Below are 26,979 nucleotides of genomic sequence, written 5' to 3' on the forward strand. Positions count from 1 at the left end.
AATGCACGATAAATTTCAAAATCAATCAAACTCAAATTGATAAATTTTATCAGCAATTTCAATCTGCCAGTCGTATGCAATCAAGCAGTTCTCGAGCTCGCACATGGATACATCCAGAATCACTATCTTTGATGCCAAAATTGATAAGAACCATATCATTTAGCCAACCATGATACTGTGTGCTAACAAAAGGGTTGCTACTAAATTCAGGAGTTTTAACAGTCGCGATAGTCTCCGAATAAGACTCATCTTCAATTGCAGATGACGTCGGCAAAATCTCAACTATTCGTTCGGAAGCCGTGGGCACAATTACCGAAGCTGATTCCGTAAGCAGGTCCTGACGCTTTTCTATTTCTGGAATGAGAGATTCTTGCGAACTTACAGCTTCAACAAGATTAGATGAGTCCATAAGGCTGTCAGCAGACATAGAGTTTGTCGCCGCCCGGTTTGTCTTCAGCGCAAACCAAATTTCTTGCCCCCCATGGATCTTCTCATTCCATGGTTCATGCCCCGCAAAATTATCTTTGTCCCACACCATGGATACTGTATAGACCATTTCCGTCAGACTCGTGCCTGCATACATCAAGTTTTCGGTGCGACCTAGAATCTCGAACGGCGCAGTAGCGTTCATGACAACAACATAGCGACGATAATACAATGTAAGAGAATGCATTAGCTTTAAGTGCACAATCTCAATCAAAACTGTATTATGAATTGTTGGAATGCATGGAAAATCACATAGAGTGACTAACAGGGAATTGGTGGCCTGATGAATATCGTTAGCAGATTTGGTTGATTCCGAATAATCAACCAGAAGATTGTCGACGATAGATCGTGAAGAGGATCTACTCGTCGTTAGGCTGGAGTCGTTGATCAGTGGAGAAAAATCCCGATTCAAATAGTCGTAGTGCACATATTCCTTATTAGAGTCAAGAGGATCATACATTAAAAACCAGTTCTTTTCGAGCTCTTCCAGATCTACTCGAGGAATCTCAGTCAGCCGTGGATACCGAATGGGCACTTTGCTGAGATGCATTTTTTTATCAAAACCAGGAACTAGAACTCGCAAATCGACGATAAACTGGCCCAGGCAATTATGATGACCGTTTGTGCCAAAAATCATGAGCGGCTCTCCAAGGGCCGAAAAGAATAATCGAGGATCCGTTTGTCCTTGTGCGAGAGCCAGAAAAGAATGCTTCACACATGAACCGTCTGGACTAGTCCATTCTTCACCAAAATCGAGTTGCATTCCTGGTTCGGCACACTCTAGCACAGTGTGGCCAATAACTGCGGTCTCGGCCCACTTCAGATCGCAATAAGCTAGTTCGTGGTGGTACATCGATTTAGACTTGGATTTAGTTCGGACTAGTCCAAAATAAGGATATTCGGATCCAGCAGGATACGGAAGAATGTTTGGATTGTAGAACGGAAACTTAGCGTTTTTCAACTCAAATCGTACTCTGGCCATCGAACCATCGGGAGTGGCTCTATTGAGAAGGAAGTTTGATTTCGGATGCATATCAGGATTTGAGCAGTAGGCCAATTTTGACAGCGGATTTTTCATTGACTCGAGCATGCGATTAAGCTCAAATTCATTACGGATCCGCTGTTCAATTAAATTTTCCCCTGCAAGAGCAATTACAGGGCCATCGACGCTGTTTCCATGATCGTCGGCGTCAGACTCGACAGAGCTATAGCTATTTCCATCTTGGGACTTTGTAAGATCGGAGACAGTAGCAGGTTCACTGTCCTCAAGACCAGCGAGTTCGTTCGAATTCAAGTCAGACGATCCCGTCTCGGAGAAAAACGAGGTGGGCGCTCCAGAGTTACCAGAATCTGTGAGCGAAGAGGAAATGCGAGAGGGAAGATCTTTCGATGCAAAATACCCCTTTTCAGTACCATCGAACAGGTTGAGGATGGTAAGACGAATGAGGAATACAGCCAGCAGGAAGGAGATGGCGAAGAACGGAGCCTTGAAGGCGCTGTAATGTCTGCTGAGATACATTATCAAACGCACTTTGGTCTGTTTGGTCTGAATTGGAAAAAAAAAGAGACAAAGGACGAGAGAGAAATAAAAACAGAAATGGAAGGAGACGACGGCATTAATCAAGCCTGCCTGCAGCTCTCGAGGGTTCGACGCTTGTTCGCCCAGGTTGTCAAGTGCCTTTCTCCCAAATTGCGGCCTTGCTCGTTTGCCTTGTGCGGTAGTCCCAGCAATGTGGTCTGCTGGGATACCCCTTTTTTTAGGGGACGGCTGGCGAACGGTTTGGGCAGTTTCGTTCAGGCACAAGGGGAAAACAGTATTTTAGCTGGCTTTACGCTCAACGACAATAGATCTGGCGATGAGCTGGTAGCCGTATCTGTTGCCATTCATCGCCAAATTGAGCTTGACCAAAGAAAGTGAGCTCAGAATTGCGAAAATAGAGAACAAGTCGATTAGGTTGTCGGAGGAGCTGTCCAAACCAACAAAGGCTGGCTTCAGTCAACATTGCAGATTATATTGCAAACCTTGCAGGATTCTACAGGCAAATATAAAATATGCATATAGTGCCTTCTGGGACGCCAAAGAGTAACTTCAACATTGACCAGTTTTTGAGTCTTATAATAGGGATTGACTGTATTAAACAAGGTCAGACGATCGTCAAAAGTAAGACAGACTGTGTTGGAAGTTACCAGTTGACAGGATTTGAAAAGACTTAGGAAATGACAGACGCACAATGCACATTTGTGGTCAGACAATATTCTATCACCAAACAGAACATATTCTAGACTCAAAATATGATATTCAGACCTTAAAGCAGGGAGTATTCCTTAGAGGTCGACAGTTTACAATTAAGTTTGAAATAAATCGGTATGTATTGGAATATTTGATTGGCTGAAAGTCTCCGTATAAAGATGCTTCATGCACACAGCAAAACAGTAATACCCTCCCAATATGGCGATTACGTAATACTTGCAGGTTAATTTCGGATATGAAAAATATTTATATTTCGGAAATATCGGTTGAAAGCCAGGATCGTGCAGAAAAAACAACATTTATGTCAGTGCTCGAAAATATATCAAGAATTTTACGTCGTCATGATTGAATCAGTGGAGGAACTGTCCTCATAAATATATTGTACACAACATTTTGCAGAGTTGGATGACGGATAATACGCGTCAGCACTTCAAAGCTATCGAATCAAGCTGCGGTCATATCTCGCATAAGTCAGCATGGTGTGTTGGCGTTCAGATCAAGCGCTGTTTATTTTGTTTCTTGCTCTGTTCTATATTGGAGTAGACCGTTGCGGGTTTATGAGGGGTTTTGCCGAATCTGATATCTGATTTTGGACCGGACTGCCCGAGAAGTGCCGGAATAGGAAATCCTGCAGCTACTCAGTTAGTTCATCGACGCCTAACTACTCTCCGCACGAAATGTCTCTATATGTCATCCTCAACAAAACAAATAGCTATTGATGACAACTTGTAACATAATTAATCAAATACTTCTGGGTTATCACTGCGAACCGGCAGCCCAGTTAACCAGCCCTGAGTGATTATCCGTTTGCTAAACCGCTGCCCGCACTGACGCTCCCTCGACCTCCCAATGCCTAAGTTGATTTAGTCTACGTTAACCTAGACCACGTCATCGTGAGTCTGGGCTTGACGCCTGTGTTTGCCTAAATTCACTCATGTGCCCTAAAGCAGTAAACAGAGCAGAAACGACTAGTCTAGATCGATCTCGAGATGCCGTCTAGTAGTTGTCTAGGAAACACTTCGACCAGCCGAGCTCGAATGTGCGATCTCGACCGACCACGTGCACTGCTCAAAGCGCAAATTTCCTCGATGAGATACATCAGATTAGATATCGGATCGCGGTCCCCGCAAGTTCAAAATCGAATTCTAAGTTCTTGCTCTTGTCCAGACCACACCCATAGAGGGTGCCTGATATATTCATCTGCAGTATATATCTTCCTCGGATGTCCTATCAACTTCTTCTTCAGTCCACGTGGTGCCAATGCCAGTCTCCAGTTGAGCCAACTTCTGTAATTTTCAAATCCACGCGATTGCTGCTCGAGCCCGACTTCCCGCTTTAGTGCTAATTGATTTGTCGTCACTCGCCAAAATCAGCAATTCTATTACTCAAGCGCAATGGATTCGAAAGACTTTAAAAGCCGACCAAGATTCCACGGGGCTGCCAAGGGATGATTAGATTTCATCATTCGCAGAGAACCAAGCAGATTCGACGATTTTGACCAAAAAAAAAGTAAAATGGCGCCTGTTTTATCAATTTTTCTTGGTATCTTAGCAAGCTCGGCATCGTTTATTGCCGCTTCTCCTTCCAATAGACCCGGTACTCAAGCTCGCTATCCCTTTGCTACCCTCTATGATCAATCGTTTTCTGATGGTATGTCCTTTCGCGATCCCCTAGAATATGAGGGTTCAATAAGATATTGTTCTAACGAGTGATAGGATACTCGCTTTTGAAGCATATCGGAGGCAATGGTCCTTACTCCAACCGTGAATCGTACGGAATTGGCCGTGATCCTCCAGATGCCTGCGCGGTTGACCAGGTCATTATGCTGAGACGCCATGGTGAGCGGTTTCCGGACCCGTCCACCGCTGCCAACTTTGTGGCTGCTCTCGACAAATTTTATGCTTCAGCACCATCGCAATGGACCAATGAGCTTGAATTCTTGAATACTTGGAAATACATGGTTCCTGATGACAATTATTTGGCTCTTGAGTCCTATAATGGCCCGTACGCTGGTCTTCTCACCTCATACAAACACGGTGTTGAGTATGGCGTCCGCTATGGCCACTTGTGGAATTCTACTCTTCAGAACCAGACGATCCCCATGTTCTCCAGCGGTTATGAACGTATCGTTCAGACGGCTCGTAAGTTTGGTAAGTAAATCTGACAGCTTGATTATTAGTTCATGAGTTTTAATATTGGCAGGCGAGGGTTTCTTTGGCTGGAATTACACCGATGTCGTTGCTATGAACATTATTCCCGAGTTTTCGTACCTGGGTGGTAACAGTTTGACTCCCAGCTGTTTGAACGACACTGGCCTTACTATTTGCGACAGTTTGACTGGATATCAACCCCAGTTCGATGTTGCTGCTAAGCGCCTTAATACTTTAGTGTCTGGTCTTAATCTAACTGCTCTTGATGTTAACCATCTCATGCAGATGGCTGCTTTCGAGGTCTCCATTCGCGGATATTCTGACTGGGTTGAGGTTTTCAATTACGATGAGTGGGTTGCCTTTGGTTATACGCAGGATCTTAGTTACTATTACTGTTCTGGCCCTGGTGACAAAAACATGAGAGCTGTTGGTTCCGTGTTTGTTAATGCCAGTTTGACTGCTCTCAATCAAGGCCCTGAGACTGCTGGTCCTATGCTCTGGAATTTGTGAGTTGTTTTTATGTCCCATTGTTGCTGTTACTAATAATTTTCATAGCTGCCACGACACCAATATTACGCCTGTCCTCGCTGCTCTTGGTATCCCTAAAGTCGACGCTGACCTGCCTCTCGATTCTATTCCCTTCCCCAACCCATACAATTCTGGAAATATTGTACCCATGGGTGGTCATATCACTATCGAGCGTTTGAGCTGCAATGCCACTGCTACTACCACTGCCGATACTTATGTCCGTCTTGTTCTCAATGAAGCAGTCGTTCCTTTCCCCGGCTGCCAAAATGGCCCTGGATTTTCGTGCGGACTTGCGAATTTCACTCAGCAGGTCTTCAGCAATCTTCCTGATTTTGTAGAGACCTGCAACTACAACGAGAGCTATCCTCAGTATCTCAGTTTCTGGTGGGATTACAACACTACCAAGGCCTATGACTACGATACTCAGAGTCCCATCCCTGGTCAAGAGTCGTTGATCACTTATCAGGGAACCAATGCGCAGTAATTGAACTCGGGTTTCCATACATCATAAAAATTATAGGAGCTGTTGTATTTGTGATTTATATAGTTATTAGATTAATATACTTGAGAGGAGATTTTTTACTGATCGTAGAAATTCTTGACCTTGAAATAGTTTCTACACAATTATTTATAAATTTTCAAATGTTTTATTTCACCAAAGAATCATTCCTAGCTCTACAGCAGAATTTTCAAGGGACCAAGACTACAGACTTACGCCCAGAGAGACTACCAGTCTCTATAATCAGCAGAGCATAGAACTTAACTATTGTTTCTTAGAAGGTCGGTAGAGAAGTAACAGGAAGAATCATAAAAATTGTTGCATTATTGTCCTTGATAGTATGATAGTATGCTGAATCTGACAGCCGTTAAGAGTAAGGAGGTGGAATTAACAATAGGACAGCTAATCAAGAATGTTTGACCGTTGACTCAATGATATAATAAACTATAAATAGAATCATTACATATTCGCTACTCGAGGCTGTGTCTACGCACACTTTTCTATGAGTATTTAGTTGTCACCCTCACTCTTTGTGCACCAAATAATATCGCTTCATATTTTGAACTTCCCTCCACAGATGATCAGATCGAGAGTTATGTTAGCTAACGGTCCAGTGAAGCCGCCGCACCTTGGCTGTTAGCCAAAGGGAGGAAGACTAGCTCTGTTGGTCAATCTTGGACTTCTGTCAGAATGGCCAATAATGCAAGAAATTCTAGCTGACACTAGAACTAGCATTGAATAATTTCCGATTACTATGATGAAAGGCGTAGCATTATTATCAGACGTAATAAATAATATTGTTGACAATGTTATTGAATACTGTTCATATGCTTCGACACGTCTAATAAGGACTCGCTTTACTTCATATCGTTTAGTGAAGGTCCTTCTGAGATTCAAACACCAAAAACTTTCAAACCCTCACAGCTCAAACTGCTAGTGCATTCAAAGCACAATTTTGCTTACCGGAAAGAATTGTGAGCGGATGTTTCACTTTCTACAAGACAATTTTCATCTGGTAGTTCAACACAAATGTAGAAATCTTTCTGTGGCAATTTTTTGAGATGGCACAAATGACGAGCCTTGGATCGAAGAATGGCTATTTACAATGCAAAAATTGTCATATCTAGCCGAGCCTATGAATTATTTCGCATTACGTTGCTAGTCAATTAATTCAGTGTGGTGAGAATCGAGCAGTTTGTATCAATCCTACAACGGTCAGCGTTGACTCTCCTTTCTGACACGGATCAAAGCTATCTCTGCTTTTAAAATCAAGGATTTCCACATAATCGAATTACAATTAGCCATGGACGCCAATTTTTGATTAGTTATCCGTTCGTTTAAGCAAAAATTTGAACAAGATAAATGTTATTGACTTTATCATTTCGATAGCTTACCTCTGGAATATCTTTTTGCCGTTTGGTCAGCGAATTCAGTGCCCTTTATCAGGACATGGTTGTAGTATTAACTTTGAAGATAAGAACCTGATTTCCGAGCTGCTTCCAGTTGCGGCGCTACATATGAGCATGTTCTAGAACAGAGAAATCACTACCGTGAGCGTGTTGCGTAATATCCAAACTGTTCTATGATAGCCCTCAACAAAATCCTAGCTATTTAGACAAGTCGAATTGATCTGCATTTATGCTGCTCTCAATTTTGATAGCTGCACATTTGTAGTTATAGGAAGGTTTTGGGAAATGAATCTGTCGAAGAATTCTTTAAGTTTGAGCTTCCCAGCTAGCAGTTGTGGCGAAGTAGCAGTACGATGAAATAAAGTTACGCGAAGATGGCACGAGCGGACTTGATGGTACCTCCTGGGAATTTCGCAAATAAACTTTGTCAAGCCTAATAGACTGATATGTCAATGACTTGCGAGTGCCAACTGTCCTTTGGCTGAAATAAAACGGAATTTGAAAAGCATAACTCATCGAACAAATTTCTCAACACTTTAATAACTAAATTTCATTGCACCTTTTCGTTCTGTATTCTCAGTTCTGTCTGAAATGTACAGAAGCAATTCACAAATCAGAATTTCTTCGCAGAACCTTCAGCAGATAATACCGGGTAAGGTCACAAGTCAGCTCTGTTCTATTTTCTTGCACAGGTGCGCTGCAGTCAGATGCTAACTTGCTCTGAGCACCCTATGAAAGTAGCTGCTATAGAATGAGAGTTGTTATACTGCATTACATTCTAAGCTGTCTATGGCCCAACAGCGGATTCATTCACAAAAATGTTCCACAAATAGGAATACAATTTAAAATTTACTCCAAGTTCTCTTATCTCTGTCTAGCTAATATTCATTGTGAATTTTGAGTAGAAAATTTGATTACGGAGAGTTTGCTTCATTACTATCTCTCTGTACTGTCACTTGGTCTCATTCACGATACTAGCGGTTTAGAGTATTTCAGCCAATTATAATTTATTTGCTGCTTTGTCGCTCAGGTCTGACCTGGATTATGAAAAAAATTCTGAGTTCTTTAACTGGGAAGGCTTCCTTGAATTTTGAACTAGCGAGTAGCACAATCTCCAGTCTTAGAATGCCTATATATCAGACAGTATCTCATGTCAATGACTTTAAAACGACTCAATATTCTATTTTGTCTAGAAATGATCCCATGAGATACCGCGGGAACAACAAGCATTTCACTAGTAAATAACATTACTCAAAGTCTGACAGGTAGAGTATCTTTGCTGCGGAGTGGAGTCACCCGATTTCTACTTCCTGCAGTCTCAATTCAATTTTAAACCAGAGTGGGGAGCGCCTAGAGAAGCACATCTTGAACTGACTCAAACGGGCAGTGCTACTTCAGGCCGAGGACAACTGTTTTATTAGTTACCATCATCTGACCAAATGCATAAGCTCAAAATCGGACTTTGAATGATGCGTGAGCGTGATCTACACGACTTACTTCGAGCTTTTTGATCTGATGAAAAGAAATAATATCAAATAGTATTGAGTGACTTTTTCTTGGTTTTCAATTCTAGCAGGCTGCACTGCCAAACAGGGTGTACGATTCGAATGCTCCTTTCTCCACAAAGTAGCTTCTTTTAAACGGCCTCAAATTGACCCTCATTCAGCTATGACGCCAAGCAAGATGGCTTATATCAAACTCTTTTAAGATTTATGAAATTAGATTACAAAAAGTCGAGCTTTAACTTTACTGCATTGAACAGATCCTTAGTCGAGCAAATACCAGCTTTTCTATTTATACTCCAGCAGCCACCTAGAGCTAGGATTTACAGAGTAGTACGCTGTCAGATTTCCTCCGCAAAAACGGCATCTTTAATGCATTTCATTGGAAACCTAGCAAATTTTTCGTTAGAGAATATGTTACCAAATGGGCAAGTAATTGGTTAACAGTACATGTACAGACTAATGGGACTTTCCGTTTCAGCTCTACATCGGTAGACCAAGTCGGAATAGAGAGGACCGGCATCTCAGTTATCCGCCAACCTTCGTTGCTGGTGCGGCGATTTGTCGATTCAAAACATATTTAAATTGTAATAGCCAGATATTTCATAAACCTCTTGTAAAGTTCAATTGTTACACATATAGAAACATGGAAAACCCGTCAGTTCTCTTGTACGGTCCTTTGAAAGCCAAGATTGAGGATCGGCCTGTTCCAGAAATAAGAGATCCGTATGATGTTGTGGTGCGAGTAGCCTATACTGGTGTCTGTGGGAGTGATGTAAGTGATCTAAACTCCATGGCCGAGCTGGATAGCTCTTGTATTAAGTATTTAACAAATTTTGAAATCTAGGTCCATTTTTGGCTTAATGGTGGCATTAGAACTTATGTATCCGAAGAGCAGCCATTGACCATGGGCCATGAGGCTTCAGGGACAATTTTTGCTATAGGCACGAAAGTGACGACTCTAGTTCCTGGTGATCGAGTTGCTATTGAACCAGGTTATCCGTGCCGTCGCTGCGTGGACTGCAAAGCCGGTCGATATAATTTGTGCCCTTCAATGAAGTTTGCTGCTGATCCTCCTTTCACCCACGGTACTCTTTGCAAGTATTTCTTGCTTCCTGCTGATTTTTGTTACAAACTTCACGATAACATTAGTTTCGGTGAAGGCGTTCTAATGGAGCCACTAGCTGTAGGGGTACATAGCGTTCGCCAGGCGAATATCAGGCCTGGACAGCGCGTAGTTATATTTGGAGCAGGTACTGTTGGACTTATGTGTGCTGCAGCTGCTCGAGAATTTGGCGCTTCCAAGGTAGCTATGATCGACGTTTTTGAGAGAAAGCTTGAATTCGCACTATCTTTTCTCGGTTCTTTAGTTGGTCGTGTCAGTACGCCGAATCGAGAATTCACACCGGAACAGAATGCAGAAAAATTTATCAAAGACTTTGCCATGCCTGAGGGACCCGATATTATTATTGATGCTTCTGGTGCTGAAGTTTCGGTCCAAACCGCCATGCATCTTATTAAGCGTGGTGGTACTTACGTACAGACAGGAATGGGTAAGCGTACGATCAATTTCCCTATTTCAGAGGTTTGCGAGAAGGAGCTCACGGTAAAGGGATGCTTCCGCTACGGAGCTGGTGACTTTGATCTCAGTATTTCTTTGGTGTCTCAAGGCAAAATTAAAGTCAAGTCACTGATCACCAAAGTTTTGCCTTTCGAGGAAGCTACGGAAGCTTGGGAGACTACAAAGCGTGGAGAAGGTATCAAAACCTTGATTGAGGGTGTTAAAGATTAGATTTGTTTGATAGTTTTAATTTATAGGTTTAATCGAAGCATGAACTACGAGCAAACCCAAAGAAAATTTGTATTTCAAAATCTACTGCTTTCAGTAAGTTACTGCTGGTTTTAATACATTATTCCAATGATTGAATATATTGAAGGACGACTGAATATCTCTGAATTCAAAAGAATACAACCAATATCAGGAAAGAGCAGTACTCTTCGCTCTATAAGTTTTTTATTATAGGAAATGTCCCCCGTATATTCGTATGAGTTTGTCTCGCGGTCAAAGTAAATGACCATAACAGCACTGCGCCTTGACAAAGTTATTTCTGCGTGTTGCTTTGCTCTATTCCCTCGTTCAAGTTGCGAACATGACTATATCAAGTATTGAAGATTCTTCAGTGGCAAACTGGGGCAGGGTACTCGTTTTTGCCAGAAACGCTATTCAATTTATAGCATTCAATGTTTCATTGCCTGCGTTGCTGCTCTACAGGCGCCGATCAGTGTCGCAAAATTCTAATTATCTGTGAGGAATCTATTCAATGGCAACTTTACATTCTGGGCAGTACATCCTGACTGTTCTCTTCATAGTGCGGAATATAGTGTTCAAGATGAAATTTCAACGAGTACCTGAAATCTATCTTAGTATTAGTGAAGCGCTCTTCTACGTCTCTAGTTCCGGTGTCTTGCTAGGATCTGTACTCGTTGTCGCGAACTTGTATCCTGGTCGATTAGCTAGCCTGATATGGCGCTTGAAATGTTTGATAGGGATAGTTTGCTTAAATAGTTGATGAAATTAGTCTTCTGCAATGTCTGCAGTCTCTACTCTATTGCTGGATGAAGTTTTCAAGTCAATAACGAGATACTTTCTATTATTACCTGATAAGCTATGTCCAGAAAAGGAATCGAACCAATATTAATACTTTTCCAAAGTTCCAAGCCCATTTCAACCACCTTGAAAAAAATCCATGGACACTCTTCATCGAATGTAAAGATGAATAAATCCTAGCAGACATATAGTGTTGAAATTCAGAACTTGCTCTCTTCGGAAATTTGTTTTTAGTTTCTCCCTCAGCCATAGACTAACTGGACTCTCTTATGGGATTTTTTAGCAGGCTCATATACTATGCTTGATTTTGTTATCATTTATATGAAATCACAGTAAGGTACTTTCTGTTAATATATGAAATAGAGGGTGTTTCAGATATAGTAGGAAAAGTCGTTGTCTCTAGCATTACTAGTTAATCCGAAGATGACGCAGATTGCAAGGAAACAACTTCAAAAAATTTGAAATTAGTTCTTTTCATCTAATTAGCCATTTTGCAAAGGCAATTTTGACTAATCCAAGCAAGGCTAGTATTGAACGATCAGCAATATTGACAAGAAACTTTGAAACGCATGCAAGTGCTATATAGATGGGCTCTGACTATGCTTGTCAAATACAAAAAGAGGTTCCAGGGTGGCAGAATGCGTTATAGAGCAAGAAAAGAAAACTCTAGTTACAAAGACGCAGAAGTTCAATAGCGGCAAGAAGTCGATCAAGTATTTTACCGTAGTTTAGTAAAATAGTCAAGACAATTGTAACAAGCGCCACACCTGGATGTAATAATTTACTAAACTCAAACTACAGCTGCGCTAAGAATAAAGAAATATTTTATATTAGAAAAGAAATCTATTTCCATATTAAAATTTATGGCAGACAATATCCTCCGTCAATCAATATGTCACTTCCAGTCATGAATGTAGACGCATCACTTGCAAGATACAAATACAATGCCTTAATCTCATTCACATGACCCTGCCGTCCAAGCACAGCCATTCGATAAGCCTCATTCAGAGCAAGAGGGCTAGCACCCATTTTCGTATCAAAAAAGCCTGGGGAAACGATATTTACTCGCGCAAACTCACGCCATTCACGAGCTAGAGATTTTCCAAAATGCGTGACAAAGGCCTTACTACCATTGTAAATGGGCTGATCAACAGGCACATTAACAATGTGAGCACTCATGCTGGACGTAATGATGAGAACACCAGACCCTTGACGTTTGAAGACTTCTCCCGCATATTTTGCGCAGTAGACGACGCCATTGACTAACTCAGTTAATACTGTATAATTGTGAGCTTGGAGCATAGCAGCTTACCGTTCACAGACATTTGCTTGTCAAATTCAGCAAGAGTCTGCTCCAGAATTGGCCGAGAAATTGCCATGCCTGCATTAGCTACAAAGACGTCTATTCGACCTAGGTCTTTAACAACGGCCGCAATAGTAGACTGAACACTCGAAGCATTTGAAACTAATGCTGGTCAGAATAACGGACGATGTGAAACTCAGTAATACTAACCATCAACCTTGTATGCAGCAGTTTTCACATTGTATGTTTTTCCAATCTCTTCGGCCTTCGCTACTGCCGCATCATTTCTGCAGACATTAGGACTCCAATAAATTTCAATATCCAGGAAGACCACTCACGAGTTATACCAAAATGCAACTGTAGCATTTGCCCCAGCCATTGCCTCCGCCACAGCGAGACCAATACCATCAGCCGCGCCAGTCACTACAACGACTTTGCCGGTCATCTGAAATTGATCCAAGGCATTGGAGGGAATGTTAGGAAAAGGACGCGGGAATCCATCGCGGACTATAACAGTATCTTCTACGCGCATAGACATCTTGAGATATTGTAATGAGTTTTCGGAATTTTTTACGAAGAATTGGAGAGCTACAGACTGTTTTATACCTGATTTAGTTGCTGCGCATTTGCGCACCTTGTCGGAGTGCTGCCCGCCGATACTAAACAGACGAAATCAAGGACTGTGCCTGTGCGGCTGATATTGCGGGGAAGTGAACGAACAAAAATAATGTGGTTACTTGATGCTACCTGACTGCGAACTATGTACATCTTCCCGCAAATATTAGGTCGGTTCTGTTTGGTCCGAAAGAAAACAAAAGATTTTAGTTATGGCTAGTGTGGGCGAATTTGAGTGATGAGGGAGCGCAATTCAATGCAATCTGGACATTCAGGCCATTTACCTCGTCGTGACAATGAGTAGACTAAACACATCAGCAATCTTCCTGCCGAAACATCAGCTTCGCAGACGAGTCGCTGCACTACACAGTGTGCTCTAGATTCTATGTTGGCTTGCCTGGATCGGGAAGCCCGTAATATTTCGCACGCTCTGGTCTTCCAAGATGCGTTACTTTTCTCTCGCTGTGTTTGGCTATGTCTTCCACCTACTATTTGGACGTCAGTTCTATATTTTAAGGGCTTTGTTTTCTTACGCGTCTTAGTAGCCACTATCTACTTTATTGATTATCTGTACTGTATTTCTCTTCCTTATAAGGAATTGCGGTTTTCTTTGCGAATTTGTTCCGTAATGAGGTCAGACTTAGGACAGGTTAATACTACCAATGTTACGTAGTCTAAATCTGAACAATATATAATAGTATAGTAAAGTTAACCATCGGTCAAGAGTATTCCGATGCGGTTAGCACTCCCCTTACAGCACACCTCCAACCGTTTTCAGCCACACATTTGAAATCTCAACTGCTCGGACGATCGCTCATGGTGATTTAAAGTCCTAACAGAGTTAGCGAAAACTTTGCGTAGTCTTATTCATCCACTTTGGACTCATTCATACTTGGGCTTGTGAATGGCGAGAGTGAGCTGAATCCATAGACAGGTCAAGGCAATTTTTAAGTCAGATAAGTTATTGAGGTAATTGCATGTTGGATTGCATCAATTCAGACAGTAAAACTTCGTAATTTCTTTTCGTCGCACAACGAACTGGAGAACTTCGGACCCACGTTTCCAAGTGCTGGGCACCCGTAGACCAGTATTTAGCATGAGACTTCTGCACGCTATGAATGGTAATTGCAGTCCGATATGTACACAATTTAGATTATTTCGCTTTCCTTTCTTCTGACGCAATTTAAGCTATAATAAGACCGCGGGCTTTTCAAAAAAAAAATTCGATAGCGGGGAAATTGGTACCAAGGTCGATGACATCCGTATTGCCAGTGGCTTCTAATTTCGAACGGAGAGTGTTTTGGGGGCCTAAACTGGTAGGGTCCGGTGGAAATCTGTTGTGACAGTGTTAATAACGGTGCAAGAAGGAACTGAGGGTGAGCATCAAAATGGATCTTCCCCTACTCAACTAAAAACTTAATACGAACTGTAGGAGTGGTATCATTATTGTCTCCCATCTGAAGTTTTTAATTTTATGATGCCTCATCCTTCTCTCGCCTACTTCATGTTAGGAGGGTTGTTGGTCCGGCGTACCGGCTATGGAGTTGCAATGTATAATACTATATCCTTCTAGCTTAGCGCTGGTTGTACCTGATAATTTTTGTATTTGCCCCCCACTCATTCATCTTTCACAAGTTACATCTGAAGACTTTTTTGAGGTGTGTAATAGGTCGTGCAGGGACACTCTCAGCTTTCAGTCGATGCAGGCTCAGCAGATAGCATTTTCCTGCGGAAGACAGAGCTCCGCTTGAAACTATGAAACATCTTGACCGTTATCTCATTTTTCTATTCGTTCTTGTTACTCGTACAGCAAGTTAATATTGCAAATATTTAAAATTATTGTATAATAATTGCCCAATTTTTATGACCAATAATCACGGAAGAAACTCTTGTGAGTGGTGCAGTTTTGAGGTCAGTCGAACAGATCGACTACAGTATTAAAGTATGATGCAGGGACTAGCTCTAATGTTAAGTCTGATTTTGTTGACATCAACACTACGTATAAACCTCAAGGACATTACACTCAACTTTGAACAATGCGCGGCCCTCTGTGGGCCACTGGAGTCAACTCTGGCTGTCACCTCAGATGTCGCACGACCCCGCCTTGCCCAGTGATCTGGGTTCAAATATATTGAAGCTATGCTCACGGACGTTCCCGCGCATAGCTTTCCCCGCGCCACCCCGCATTTCCCCACGCTTCCCCGCGCTGGAGCTGAAGTGGATTTCGCATTAGTTTTCAGCTATCACAATCAGTTTCTACGAATGCGCTGTTACAAAGTCTCAGGCATTAAGACCCAGAACATAAAATTGACTGATATGACAGATTACTTAAGTACCAGTTTTTGCGCACCGCAGATCGATATTTCTCTAATCGGAGAATAGCTCTAAAATACTTGCTCTTCTATTGGATTCTCATAACGGATTAAATTGTATTAAGCCTGCTGTGTTTGAAATATTCTCTTCCTTCTAAAATGTTCAACATCAATTTTAAGGATAATAGATGGGCACTGCTCTATTGTTCTATTTCGGCCATTGGCGCTTTGGTCTATGGATATGATAATACTTATTATAGTGGAGTCATTGCTATGCAGGAGTTCAAAAATGATTTTGGTGACCATTATGAAGACGGAAACATGGCTCTGGCGGTAAGCTTTACTTCTCTGACATCATCTTCCATCTATATTGGCGATTTGCTTGGTGCTCTTCTTTCAGGTCCTGTTAATGACCGCTGGGGCCGAAAATTGACATTTTGGATTGCTTCTTCTTGCATTCTGGCTGGTGGTATTGTACAGGTTGTAGATACTCACTACGAAGGCATTATTGTTCTTGGCCGCATCCTAATCGGTTTAGGAGTCGGCCAGTTCACTGTGACTTCGTTACTTTACATGGGAGAAATTGCTCCTGTGGAAATACGAGGTCCGGCTTTGAATATGTTTCAATTTTTGCAATCGATCTCCCAGTTTGTTGCTGCGGGTCTTACTCAAGGATCGAATAGCATGAATAGTTCATTAGCCTATAAATTACCGATGGGTGGTTTAATTATCCTTCCTTTGCTAATGTATATTGGACTTTTGATCATTCCTGAATCTCCGGTGTGTAAGTATTTCCTTCTCTTAGATTTAAATTTTCATGTTTGGAGATGTTAATAATACTATAGGGTATGTTGCAAAGGGAAAAATAGCAGAAGCTGAAAAAGCCTTACAAAAAATCAACCAAAGCGATCAAAACTATGAACCTAGTGCAGATATTATTGCACTAGAAGAGACTAAGCGAAGACAAGAAGAGGTCAGAGAAGGATCTAGCTGGCTTTCGTTGTTCGTTGATCCGATTGAACGAACGAAAGTTGTGTATTCTGCTGGGGCCATGTTTTGCCAACAGATTGGTGGAATTCTGTTTTTCTACTCTTATGGAGTAATCTTCGCGGAAGCTATAGGCATCAAGCAGCCATTCACAATTCAGCTTATCACAAATGTTTTACAGCTTCTTGCTGTAGGAATTTCTGTTCTGGTTGGTAACAAATGGCGACGTCGGCCTACTCTGTTTATTACAACCGCTATGTCCTTTGTCGCATTCATAGTCATCGGTAGCCTTGGTACAAACAAGAATCTAAGTACAGGAGCTCAATATGTGATTGTCGTCTTTTCATACATGATTATCATTGCTGCTAATCTGGGGTTTGGTCCTTTAGCGTATACCATTGCACGAGAAATGTGCGTCGGCGTCAATCAGAACAAAATTATGTCTGCTTCTATTGTCATATTTTACTTGACAACGTGGCTTGTTTCGTTTACCGCTCCGTATCTATATTATAATGCGAATTTGGGTCCCATGATTTGTTTTATATATGCAGGTACTTCAATTATCTGCGGCATTTATATATACTTTTGTGTCGGTGAAACAACTGGCAGGACGACCTTGGAGCTTCAAGTGTTATTTCAGGAAGATATCCCGGCTAGATGTTGGAGAACATTTGTGTTTGCACCGGAAGATTCTGCAATGGACAAGAAATTAGAATCTGATCATTTTGAAGGCACTGAGAGTGTTGTGGTCTAAGCCAGTTGAGATCAATGATTTGATATTCGGTTGTTCATGGAAATTTTTGGTGTAAAAATACTTCCAAGTAATAAATATTTTTAAATCATTTAGCAATTTACCGCCGAGAACATTAGTCGATAAATGGCACAGTAGTGATGTCAAAACTTTACGAACAAGCTAGGTTCTAAAACTACTTCATTACTGTTGATAATCTGCCTCGTTCACAAACTGCTTTCTAAGGCTTTATGCTTAAATTCCTTGTGACTTAATAAAGCAATCATAACTGCTCGAGTGATCCTTCTATCACTAGAAGTTGGACGCTCAAAGAAAGACAGATCATTTACTCGTTCACAAGTGGTAACGGACATACACCAATATTCTAATCTTGCATATGGAGAGATAGTACTCAAGTCCAATTTGCAATTAAATACTGCGTAGATAATTTCTCTGGCTCGCTCGTTCCAATTTTGCCACATTTAATCGCATCCATTCAAGCAGAAGCAGAACTCAGTCAGCCTGTGTGCTCTATACGTGCCATTGAACCAAAATGCAACTATGGATTATCGCACCTTTCAGCATACCCCATCAATATTTAGATACGTCTTCTTCGTTAGATCTATCTTAAGTAAAATTAGTGTCTACTCCCATGATATCATAAAATAATTTTAACAACGTACTCATAAAAAAACCAATACCTTCGACATTTTTGAAACGTGAACAATCCCAAATTTGCTGAATCCTTCACGCTGTACTTTTGTCTTATCTATTACGTTCCTTGATTGGACTTCTATACTCAAATTAGATGTTTTCAATCATTCTTAAATAAAAGTACCAATAAAAACCACACTTTTAGCATCTAGATTATACTAAGATGTCATACTGTTCCTTAATCGGCTCTAATGCGGATCTAAGCAAATTTGGTAACGGCCTTCGACTAACCTGTATTGCAAACGGCCTGCAGCAGCAAAAAAGGGTTTACCTTTATGATTCCATGTCTGGTATTGCAATCAGTCTTTTAGCTTGAATATAAAATGCAAATATCCAAATATTCGACAAGGAGTAAGTAAATAGCAATAGCAACCGTTCGGTCATGGGGAGGACAGGCAAAATGCGGGCGTAGAACAAACACAGCGCCTACGGAAATTAGGAACATAAGTTGAGCCCGCTACATTTGTGACTATACCGCCGCGCTTGCCGGTGAGACCAAGTAAAACATGTTCAAAAGTAGTTTGACGGCCAAGATAATTCGCCATAGTGTGTGGGGTTATTGTAAAGACCAAGGATCTTACTGCTTGACTCATCGGACTATAATGTCAATGGTATAATGTTTCGCTGTATGATAGCTCTATTACAAATTTCAATATTCTGACTGCCCCGGAACAGTCAGCATACAGGGCTTAGAATGCAACTCGAGCATTGACAAAGGCATGTCATGGATCTTAAAAAAGTCAGTATATTTGTAAAAAAAAAATTATGTGTCAGAGAATAGTTTTACTCCAGACCAGACCTTCGGATCTCTTACAGCAATTCTACTCAAACCGATCACTGCAGTTAATGAGGGAGCAAGGTGGTAAGATATCAACAGAATGAACTTTACTTTTTCTGTCCTTCATATACCGAGAGCGCTTCAGCGAAAACTGAAAGTTTAAAATTACGAAAATATTCCAAACTTTATACATAAGTATCAGCTTCTAGTCTTAAATTTATCTATCTGAATGGAATATAAGTGTTTTAGGAGTAGAGAGAAACTGTATTACGAGTTCGAAAATCTAGGAAGAATAACAAAAACACATAGTTTGTCTGATCATAGGTACTCCCAAAGAACAGATCTGCAATTAGCTACTGATACAGTTGAGGTGCAGGCTTTTTGACAGATCTGAAAATATAACGTCTGAACCACCACGGTGCTGCTTCAGTGATCTGAAACTTCATATGTGCCCTGGTCGGAACCGCAAACACGTAGTCAAGTTCTTCAAGAGTACGTTGCTATTTATAAGCTTTAGTCTCATTCTAAAATTATGGAGAGTACATACCTTTGTCTCGGGAACCCACAACCAGATCATTATGAACGCAAGAAAATTAAGAAAAGCATAAAACCCGAATGCACCTTGAGAAGTCAATGCTTTCAACATGCGTGGAAAAGTTAATGAGAGAGCTGCAGCCCAAAAGTTATTTGTTGCTACCGCCCAAGACATTCCAACTTCACGATGAGTCAAAGGAAAAATTTCCGCGGAATAAGTGAACGTCACAGGTCCTGCACCTGGAGAGTAAAAACATAAAAATAGGTAAATGAATGTTGCAATTAATCCCAAATGAGCCTTACTCGATTCCGGAATCCAAAAGCAAAATCCGGCGGCTAGGAGTGTCCAGCACATATTCGGAACTGTTATCAATAGCAAGCTATACTGATGAGTAGAGTATCCAACAGGTAGTGATTCAGCTAACTTACGCTCGTCGACCAAATAGATCAATTGTCCATACAGCTGGCCATGCGAAAACAAAGTTTACTAATCCAAATCCCCATGACGAAAGTAGCGCGGAAGTTACACTGGCACCAGCTTCTGAAAAATTAGTTGAAGAGTAAAACGCGATGATATCTTTCGAGCATAAGTAAGTTACAACAGAATAAGTCAAATCTTCATTGTATACTCACTAATGCCACTCATTTGCTGCGCAATCATGATAATGCCAGACGCGAAGGTCGCTCGTCTAATTCGTGCGATCGTAAATAGTTCAATAAATCGAGTGAAAACACTTCCGTTAACTGAAATTGCTGATCCTTCCATGACCAATTTCTCTGCACTGATCTGAATATGAATCATGTACAGATCTCTGGCCGCCTGTAATGGAGTATTTCGCAAACGTAGAAGTGATTGGTATGCTTGAACATACTTTCCCTTGCTTATCAACCACCTAGGAGATTCCGGACATAAGTAAACACAAGCAAGTAATGGTACTGCTGGTATAAATGCAGAAGCCAATTGTAATCTCCATGCAATTCTGCCAGCATCTTTCAGTGCCAAATTTGCACATGTTCCAAGGAAGATACCGAAAGCAACACATATTTGCCAGGACATGACCAGTCCTCCTCGAACACTAGTGGGAGCTGTTTCGGCACTGAAGATCGGTACTGTAACTTCTTTTAATCCCATCCCAACACCAAGTAGGAGACGACAAATCATAAGCTGAGGCCAAGTTTGCGAAACTGCCATACCAAATGGAGATATTAGAGAAAACATTGCACCCAGAAATATAGTTCCACGACGACCAATCAAATGATTAATGGGATCTGCGATCCAGCAAGAACTGAAAAATTATTAGAAGCTTTCATATAATCAGTCAAAATGCTTAACCTACAAAAGACAAATAGCAATATAAGGTGCAGAGTTAATAAATCCGACGAGCCATTGATTTTGCTCGCATGTACCCTGCGCTGTACAAGTACTTCCTGACTCTGAAATTCCAAGCGCATCAGGAAATGACAAGTTAGCACCATTGCTTCCCGTTTGATCCCAAACCTTGAACTGCTGCGGCAATAGAGCATACTGCTATGGTCATGTATAGGGTCTTCGGCAAACGCCAGCGATGGGCTGTCTCGTTGTGCAGCGCTTCACGATCTTCATCATTAAGCTCACGAATATGATCAATGGCAGAAGGGGTCTGAGCAACTAAGACACCTTTTCTAAGAAGATCCTTGATGTCGACTAGGCCATATGCTACTGCAAACTCATCAACGTCTCTTAAAAGTTGCTCCTGAGAAATTCCTGCGAGAGGATTCTCAATTCTTAACATTTATAATTAGAAAATCTTAAGACTCTGCTCATTTGCGCGAAAATTACTTACTTTGCTTCAGTGTTGGAAGCTATCGCGGCCATAGCAGATTCGACAGCTGCCTTTTCGGCATGAAATGCTGAGCTTTTGCGATCATCAATTTTCAATCTGTGTTCATCTTCGTTAAAATGAAGAGTAGCCTTGATGGGTTCAAAGAGTATTATGATGTATTGCTATACGAAGTCATTTATCGATTTCTTATATATTTTGCGAATCAGGTTCTCGAAACTAGCGAAGAAACATCCCACCAAGCCGGCGTACAGATTATCCATCGAACAGTCATTTTTACGATGGCATAAGCCACTCTGATTTAGAAGATATGTGTCAACTGTAAGATAGTGGAGACACTACGGTCTACAGTATTCCGATGTAAACCGTGTGGCACTTCATATGTAAATCGTCTCCTGTCTAAGACTTGTTTCTTGTCGGATCACAATGCCCCCACCGCGACTAGTTGCAAGACTGACGGTCATTTTACAGTACCCCCGCTTGGGTTCTTGACCCCGTGGGGAACCCTGCAATACGTCTAATATTCAGGGTCAATAGGGAGATAGGTGATAGCTATCGCTAAATTCAAATTCCACGCTGCAGCTAGCTGTCCATTTATCTCACGAAATAGATCGCACTATCTACTCTCTTAGTTTTCATATCCTTAAATATCCGCCCTTTCTTTCAAATAGTGTTCGTTTGTTACTGAATAATGTTTTATTAATCTTTTTATAATATAAATTCCGTTTTGCTACTTTTAACTCACTGTTGCTTGACCGACAATGTCGTGAAAAGTCGAATTGGTACAGTGGTTCCCCGCACTTGTCTCAGCTGCATAAAATTGAGGCCCAAACTTTATTTTCAGTACAGTACCGTGCAAACCAAGTGCCCTTGCCCCGAGAGTATAGTACCAGAACAGAATATTTGGCTGTAGGTGCTCACGGACCACAAAGCACATTCAGCAGGCAGACCTGTTGGGACTATTCACTTCAAAATTTCCATCAAATCTTTGAGATACAAATTTAGCCCCATATTCGCTCAAATATTTGTACTCTCGCTTCATAGTACATGCGAGCTCCAGCTTCAATGTCATGACTGGATAAGCTCCAGATACCTTGTAAGGATACTCTATAACGAGGCGATCGCTCTAGGTTATTTCAACAATGTTTTAAGGGATCTATTATTTATATCATAAAACAATCGCACATTCTAAAATTACGTTAAAAGTTCAACATGTAGTTTAGTTGACTCTCTTAAATAGGCTATAACGTGATAACACGAACTAGAATAGGGTGCACTTGACTGAACGAATAACTTCTCAAAATTAAGTGAGATGACAACTGGAAAATCTCATCCATTCAACTTTCAGTTAATTTCAATGTAAACGAATTTTTCAATGTGGTACAACAACATACGAAGAGAGGAAGAAGAAAAGAGAAAAGCAGGTGGATAAGATTGGGACATCAAAATAAATTGAAAATATGGGTAAGGGTAACTAAGGTTAATTCATGATAAAACTTATTTTCTCTTCCTGTGTGCTGGTCTGATATTCTTAGTTTATTTATTATCTGTTAATGATAAATAAACATGACCATATCGCGCAGGATTTCGTTTTAAAATTAATATGATTTGCATTTTTTTGCATTTTTGCCCCTTTTGAGCAACCAATTTGATTCAATATCTGGCTCGTTCTCATTCCGAGAGTCCAATCAGAATTCCACAATTATGTTACCAGTGGCTCAAAATAAGCACTTTTCATAGAAATCGCTGTAAATCTCAGTTGGCTGAACACAAATTTTTCAAGTTTTTGCTAAACCAGGGTCACTTCAATTTGCTTCCTTAAAACTTTTTGGAGTTTTGGAACACTGACATTAGCTCTAGAAAAGTAATATATATTTGTCCAGTAACATCACCTAATGTCAAACAACAGAGATTACAATATAGAATTATACTGTTTAGCGCAGATCTCTGGTATTGGATCATTCAGCACTATCCTGGTATCAATTCTTACCTTTGCATACGTATTCTCCAATAATCTTCCATTCCCTTGTTTACCATCATATTATTGGTTCAAGATTGCCTTAGCACCTTTGTGCTAGCAAGTCTTTCTGGGCTAACTCCTAGTTAAAATTAAGAATCCGTTCGGCCAAACTCCAAATCGAGAAGATAGCAACGAAACCTATTATTACGGAATAAAAACATATCCTACTTGCATCATTTTGGCAATTGTACAAGTCTTAAGTTATTTGTCTAATTTCTCAAATTTGTTGAGGTACCTTCTGTAAGTTACTATTATCAATCGCACACTGTTCTCCGGTCAGATACAACAGCAACTAATGATTTTTCTCGGTTCTTCTGAACTACTGCTCCGTAGCTCTCACGGACTGCCAAATATTATTCAAATTTTGAGAGTGAAGAAAACTAGTTTTAGAGAGAGATTGAGCATAAGTGGACTCAAAGTGTGCTAGAGCCTTATATTCAATTATTGAAGACTCGAAAGTAACTTTGCCGTCGTAAGGCTCTGGAAAAGGTCAAAATGACGTAAACAAAGAAAACTATTCAGTCGCAGCTGCATTGGCTCATATTACATAGTTTCTCCTCGCATCCATATGCTTCTTTCATTGTAGTTACCATTTTCTAAACTAATCCTGCCTAAATCATGGGTAGATCTAGCTAGAATTCGAATTGAGGATACAAAGTTGCCTCTTATCTTCACGGTGCGTAGGTAAATTGTAAGTAAGCTGACTTTTAAAAAACCTGACCTCTCAATTCAAAAAAGTTGCAATGGTTTGAGCTCTGTCTCTTTGCTGATATTTAACTCAGAGCTGATTCGTGCTTTCAGCTTAACACAACTATAGACCTCGATTCTCCTTAATGAATGGCTGACCAATATGTCAAGGTAAATATCAGATGTCCCATTATAATGGAAATTTACAATATGAATGATTGATCTTGAAACAATTGCTACTCCAATATAGTTTGAAGTCCGTAACAGACAATTTCTATTCCCATAACGCTCAAATGAATATGGTGTTAAATCGTGACTTCTTGCCGCGATTGATAATAATAGTTTTGAATGGTTAATACAACGACATCTTGGCTCATAAATGAGTACCGGTGTGGAAATAATGACTGACTATTATAAAATGAAAAGCACGTGGGGCTTACTTAGCTTTTGGCTCTACAGGTGACTAAAGTACCATTCTTGCTTCCCAGCTTTGCTGAGACACTTATTTTCTTGAATAGCGCTTGAACCAATTATAGTGATCTATGTCGGCTGTGCTCACCCATCGTGAGGTTATACTCACAGAGTCCGACAAGGAGGCACTGAATGAAGAAGATGTTAACGTGCTCAACATTCCGAAAGACTGGCCTGCTCTGTCTAGCAGGCCTTCCAAATTCCGGTTCTGGATGTCAGGAGCCTGGAAGAAACAATATTTAGATTGTGTTGCAACTCAGCAGTCTGTTTTCGATGATCCGGTAAAGTAGGAGGCACTTGGACTCAACTCACTGTACGAACAGTTGCCTCCTTTTGATGTTCAGGCACGCTGGACCTTGAGAGAAGAGCGCCGGGTTAAGCACAAGCTCAATCGCAAAGTCTTGATTTTGTATATTCTGTCCTCATTTTTCTTTGGTCAAAACGTTACCGGATTACCATTATCTATCATAGGATTTATATTTACTAAAATATCTCTGTCTGAGAACGCTCTGAAAGCCAACATCGTTATATTGCTATTAGGTTCCTCCCTGACAAAGTTTGTTTCGCGATACTCGCGATACCTCTTGCTCAAGTTAGGTCCTCGCCGTTTGGTTAGCACAGGCCTTCTTGCAGTAGGATTAGGATCTATAGCTCAATATTGGATTAGTAATATTCCCATGCTTGTTCTAGCTCAAGCAATTTATCTGTTTGGACAATATGCTAGTCAATTTTACAATTACTGCATATTACCATTTTGTACATTTCAAGAGTATATACAGATAAAGATTTGGGATTACCCAGCATGTGCCTTGGTTGATCTTGTGTTCACTCTTGTTAGTTGTCAAGTTATTAGTATCGGTCCTGCCGGAGATCCTTCAATATGGCGTCGGATATGGGTCGTATATGGTCTTTCTTCGTGCTTGCTGTCGATTTTATTTCTCTACCTCATGCCTCCTTCGCCTTTAGAGGTGTCCTCGTACAAAGTTCTGTGGAAATGGTTTACTTCACAGGAGCTTACAATTCTAGTTAATCGCATGGTTCGGCACAACCCGGTGTACGTCAATTCGCCGAAACGAGTGATACGACTGAGGGTCAAAGACATAGCAAGCATATTTTATAACATGCAAAGTATACTTTATATTCTAGCGACTTTTGGTTTATCCGTGATAGCCATCATTATGAATGCAAATTTAATCAAATATCTTGTCAAAAAGGATGAATCCGCAGGTAAACTAGTTATGAATTCTTGAGCTGCGGCCTAGTTGCATTAATCGATATAGTGTGCAGTAAAACTTTGAAGGACATGAAAGTTGTGCTTGAAGTATGAAGGCATGGAGGCAAGAATATATTCAATCGGCATCTCTTTATTGTTTGTATAATATTTGTTTTGGGTATGACAAAGTTGATTTAATGATGAATTTAGAGTTATTAAAGTGATTGAGGGTTGCACAATCTGATAGCCCCCTGTAGCAATATATCCAGATATCCATTACTCATTTGCCGAGATAATACTATACCAATGAATCAGTATACAAAGATGTCGGTTTTGAAGCAAAAATGATTCTCTATATATACATTTCCTTCGACTCATAAATTTTGTGGGTTGATTATTTGCAATCCAATATATCGTTGATTTTGCGTGGCTTCGATAGCAGATTCGCAACTACGGATTAATTTATTCAATTATTTGCCTCATATTCACTTACAGGGTTTCTTATTACAATGGACAAATAGCTAATTTATTGTGACATTACCACAAATAAAATATTAATTGAATAGTAAAGGTACTGTTGAATCAGTATAAAATTAAACCTAGTTAATTTGAATAACAACAAAAAAATAATTAACAATAACTTACAAAACAAAATAATAAGACTAAGATGTAATCTACAATTATTTTAAATAAATCTTTAGAAACTTATTTGTATTTATTTGCGTTTACTCGAACATTTTCTTCAAAATAATCTAATAATTAAAATTGATTGTTATATTTGCACGTGAAACGGCCAAGTGCAAAGACAAAAGGTTGACTGACAGGTAAATATAGGGAAATTTATGCGACATAATTGATACGATATTCACGCAATGATGCTTTAAAATTCAACATAGACTCCCTGTAAATATATTCTTAATCAGTCCAAACTATTATCAGAGGATAAGAAGATATGTAGTCAAAGAAGCCATATTGGTGCTACCAAATTTTTATGTCACGTTGCTGGATCATCTTGACATCCAAACGCTGCTTGGATTCCATCTAAGCTTTTCATCAGACTAGTGAACTTATTCTATTAAATTTCTAAATACACTCGATGAGGATTCTAACGTGGCCTCTTCGCTAGACTCAAGCTCCGTTTAATTTTAAAGGGTGGCAGAATCGAACAGGGACCGTGCTTCCACGATAGATATTGAGGATCAGTGGAATTGCAACCAGTGACATCACCAGTCTGGGTACACTCAAACTCGAAAGTAGCTTCCGTACTTTCTTCATGGAAGCTTTTATTAAGCCAATAGCTTATTCAAAGCAAATAGGAAGTACCACGGCGAGCTATCTTGTTTTAGCTGGATAGGCTATCTT

The 26,979-nt window shown here is 40.5% G+C and overlaps 8 protein-coding genes across 8 annotated transcripts; 5 read left to right on the top strand and 3 right to left on the bottom strand.

The window, feature by feature from the left end:
• Positions 1-58: 58 nt before the first annotated feature.
• On the bottom strand, positions 59-1,564 carry V1516DRAFT_628205 (uncharacterized protein; the record flags this gene model as incomplete). Its single annotated transcript, XM_066919828.1, has 2 exons — positions 59-175; positions 392-1,564. 2 exons carry the CDS (start codon positions 1,562-1,564, stop codon positions 59-61), a joined length of 1,290 nt encoding a protein of 429 aa, XP_066775951.1.
• Positions 1,565-4,251: 2,687 nt separating this feature from the next.
• V1516DRAFT_666254 (3-phytase B) lies at positions 4,252-5,899 on the top strand (the record flags this gene model as incomplete). Its single annotated transcript, XM_066920733.1, has 4 exons — positions 4,252-4,387; positions 4,453-4,887; positions 4,940-5,393; positions 5,443-5,899. 4 exons carry the CDS (start codon positions 4,252-4,254, stop codon positions 5,897-5,899), a joined length of 1,482 nt encoding a protein of 493 aa, XP_066775952.1.
• A 3,430-nt stretch (positions 5,900-9,329) lies between these two features.
• V1516DRAFT_544027 (chaperonin 10-like protein) lies at positions 9,330-10,868 on the top strand. Its single transcript, XM_066919186.1, has 3 exons — positions 9,330-9,600; positions 9,673-10,710; positions 10,763-10,868. Exons 1-2 carry the CDS (start codon positions 9,472-9,474, stop codon positions 10,615-10,617), a joined length of 1,074 nt encoding a protein of 357 aa, XP_066775953.1. The 5' UTR covers positions 9,330-9,471; the 3' UTR covers positions 10,618-10,710; positions 10,763-10,868.
• A 157-nt stretch (positions 10,869-11,025) lies between these two features.
• On the top strand, positions 11,026-11,443 carry V1516DRAFT_544251 (uncharacterized protein). Its single transcript, XM_066919188.1, has one exon. The coding sequence runs from the start codon at positions 11,147-11,149 to the stop codon at positions 11,393-11,395; it is 249 nt and encodes an 82-aa protein (XP_066775954.1). The 5' UTR covers positions 11,026-11,146; the 3' UTR covers positions 11,396-11,443.
• A 795-nt stretch (positions 11,444-12,238) lies between these two features.
• On the bottom strand, positions 12,239-13,534 carry V1516DRAFT_680620 (sorbitol utilization SOU1). The gene is made up of 4 exons (XM_066923120.1): positions 13,075-13,534; positions 12,947-13,023; positions 12,746-12,898; positions 12,239-12,695 (listed from the first exon to the last, which is right to left on the bottom strand). Exons 1-4 carry the CDS (start codon positions 13,272-13,274, stop codon positions 12,295-12,297), a joined length of 831 nt encoding a protein of 276 aa, XP_066775955.1. The 5' UTR covers positions 13,275-13,534; the 3' UTR covers positions 12,239-12,294.
• A 2,085-nt stretch (positions 13,535-15,619) lies between these two features.
• On the top strand, positions 15,620-17,481 carry V1516DRAFT_544704 (high-affinity glucose transporter ght5). Its single transcript, XM_066919189.1, has 3 exons — positions 15,620-15,683; positions 15,734-16,447; positions 16,509-17,481. The coding sequence occupies exons 2-3, from the start codon at positions 15,823-15,825 to the stop codon at positions 17,402-17,404; spliced, it is 1,521 nt and encodes a 506-aa protein (XP_066775956.1). The 5' UTR covers positions 15,620-15,683; positions 15,734-15,822; the 3' UTR covers positions 17,405-17,481.
• A 1,744-nt stretch (positions 17,482-19,225) lies between these two features.
• Positions 19,226-21,261, bottom strand: V1516DRAFT_687450 (uncharacterized protein; the record flags this gene model as incomplete). The annotated part of the gene is given in 7 exon segments (XM_066923728.1): positions 19,226-19,372; positions 19,420-19,786; positions 19,836-19,983; positions 20,040-20,692; positions 20,744-20,913; positions 20,933-21,170; positions 21,230-21,261. The coding sequence occupies 7 exon segments, from the start codon at positions 21,259-21,261 to the stop codon at positions 19,226-19,228; spliced, it is 1,755 nt and encodes a 584-aa protein (XP_066775957.1).
• A 3,172-nt stretch (positions 21,262-24,433) lies between these two features.
• V1516DRAFT_693057 (uncharacterized protein) lies at positions 24,434-25,654 on the top strand (the record flags this gene model as incomplete). The annotated part of the gene is made up of 2 exons (XM_066923886.1): positions 24,434-24,685; positions 24,728-25,654. Exons 1-2 carry the CDS (start codon positions 24,476-24,478, stop codon positions 25,652-25,654), a joined length of 1,137 nt encoding a protein of 378 aa, XP_066775958.1. The 5' UTR covers positions 24,434-24,475.
• Between the last annotated feature and the right edge of the window lie 1,325 nt (positions 25,655-26,979).

This window comes from Lipomyces oligophaga (genome assembly GCF_038497815.1).
Source record: "Lipomyces oligophaga strain CBS 7107 unplaced genomic scaffold V1516scaffold_7, whole genome shotgun sequence".
Taxonomy (NCBI): Eukaryota; Fungi; Ascomycota; class Lipomycetes; order Lipomycetales; family Lipomycetaceae; genus Lipomyces; species [Lipomyces] oligophaga.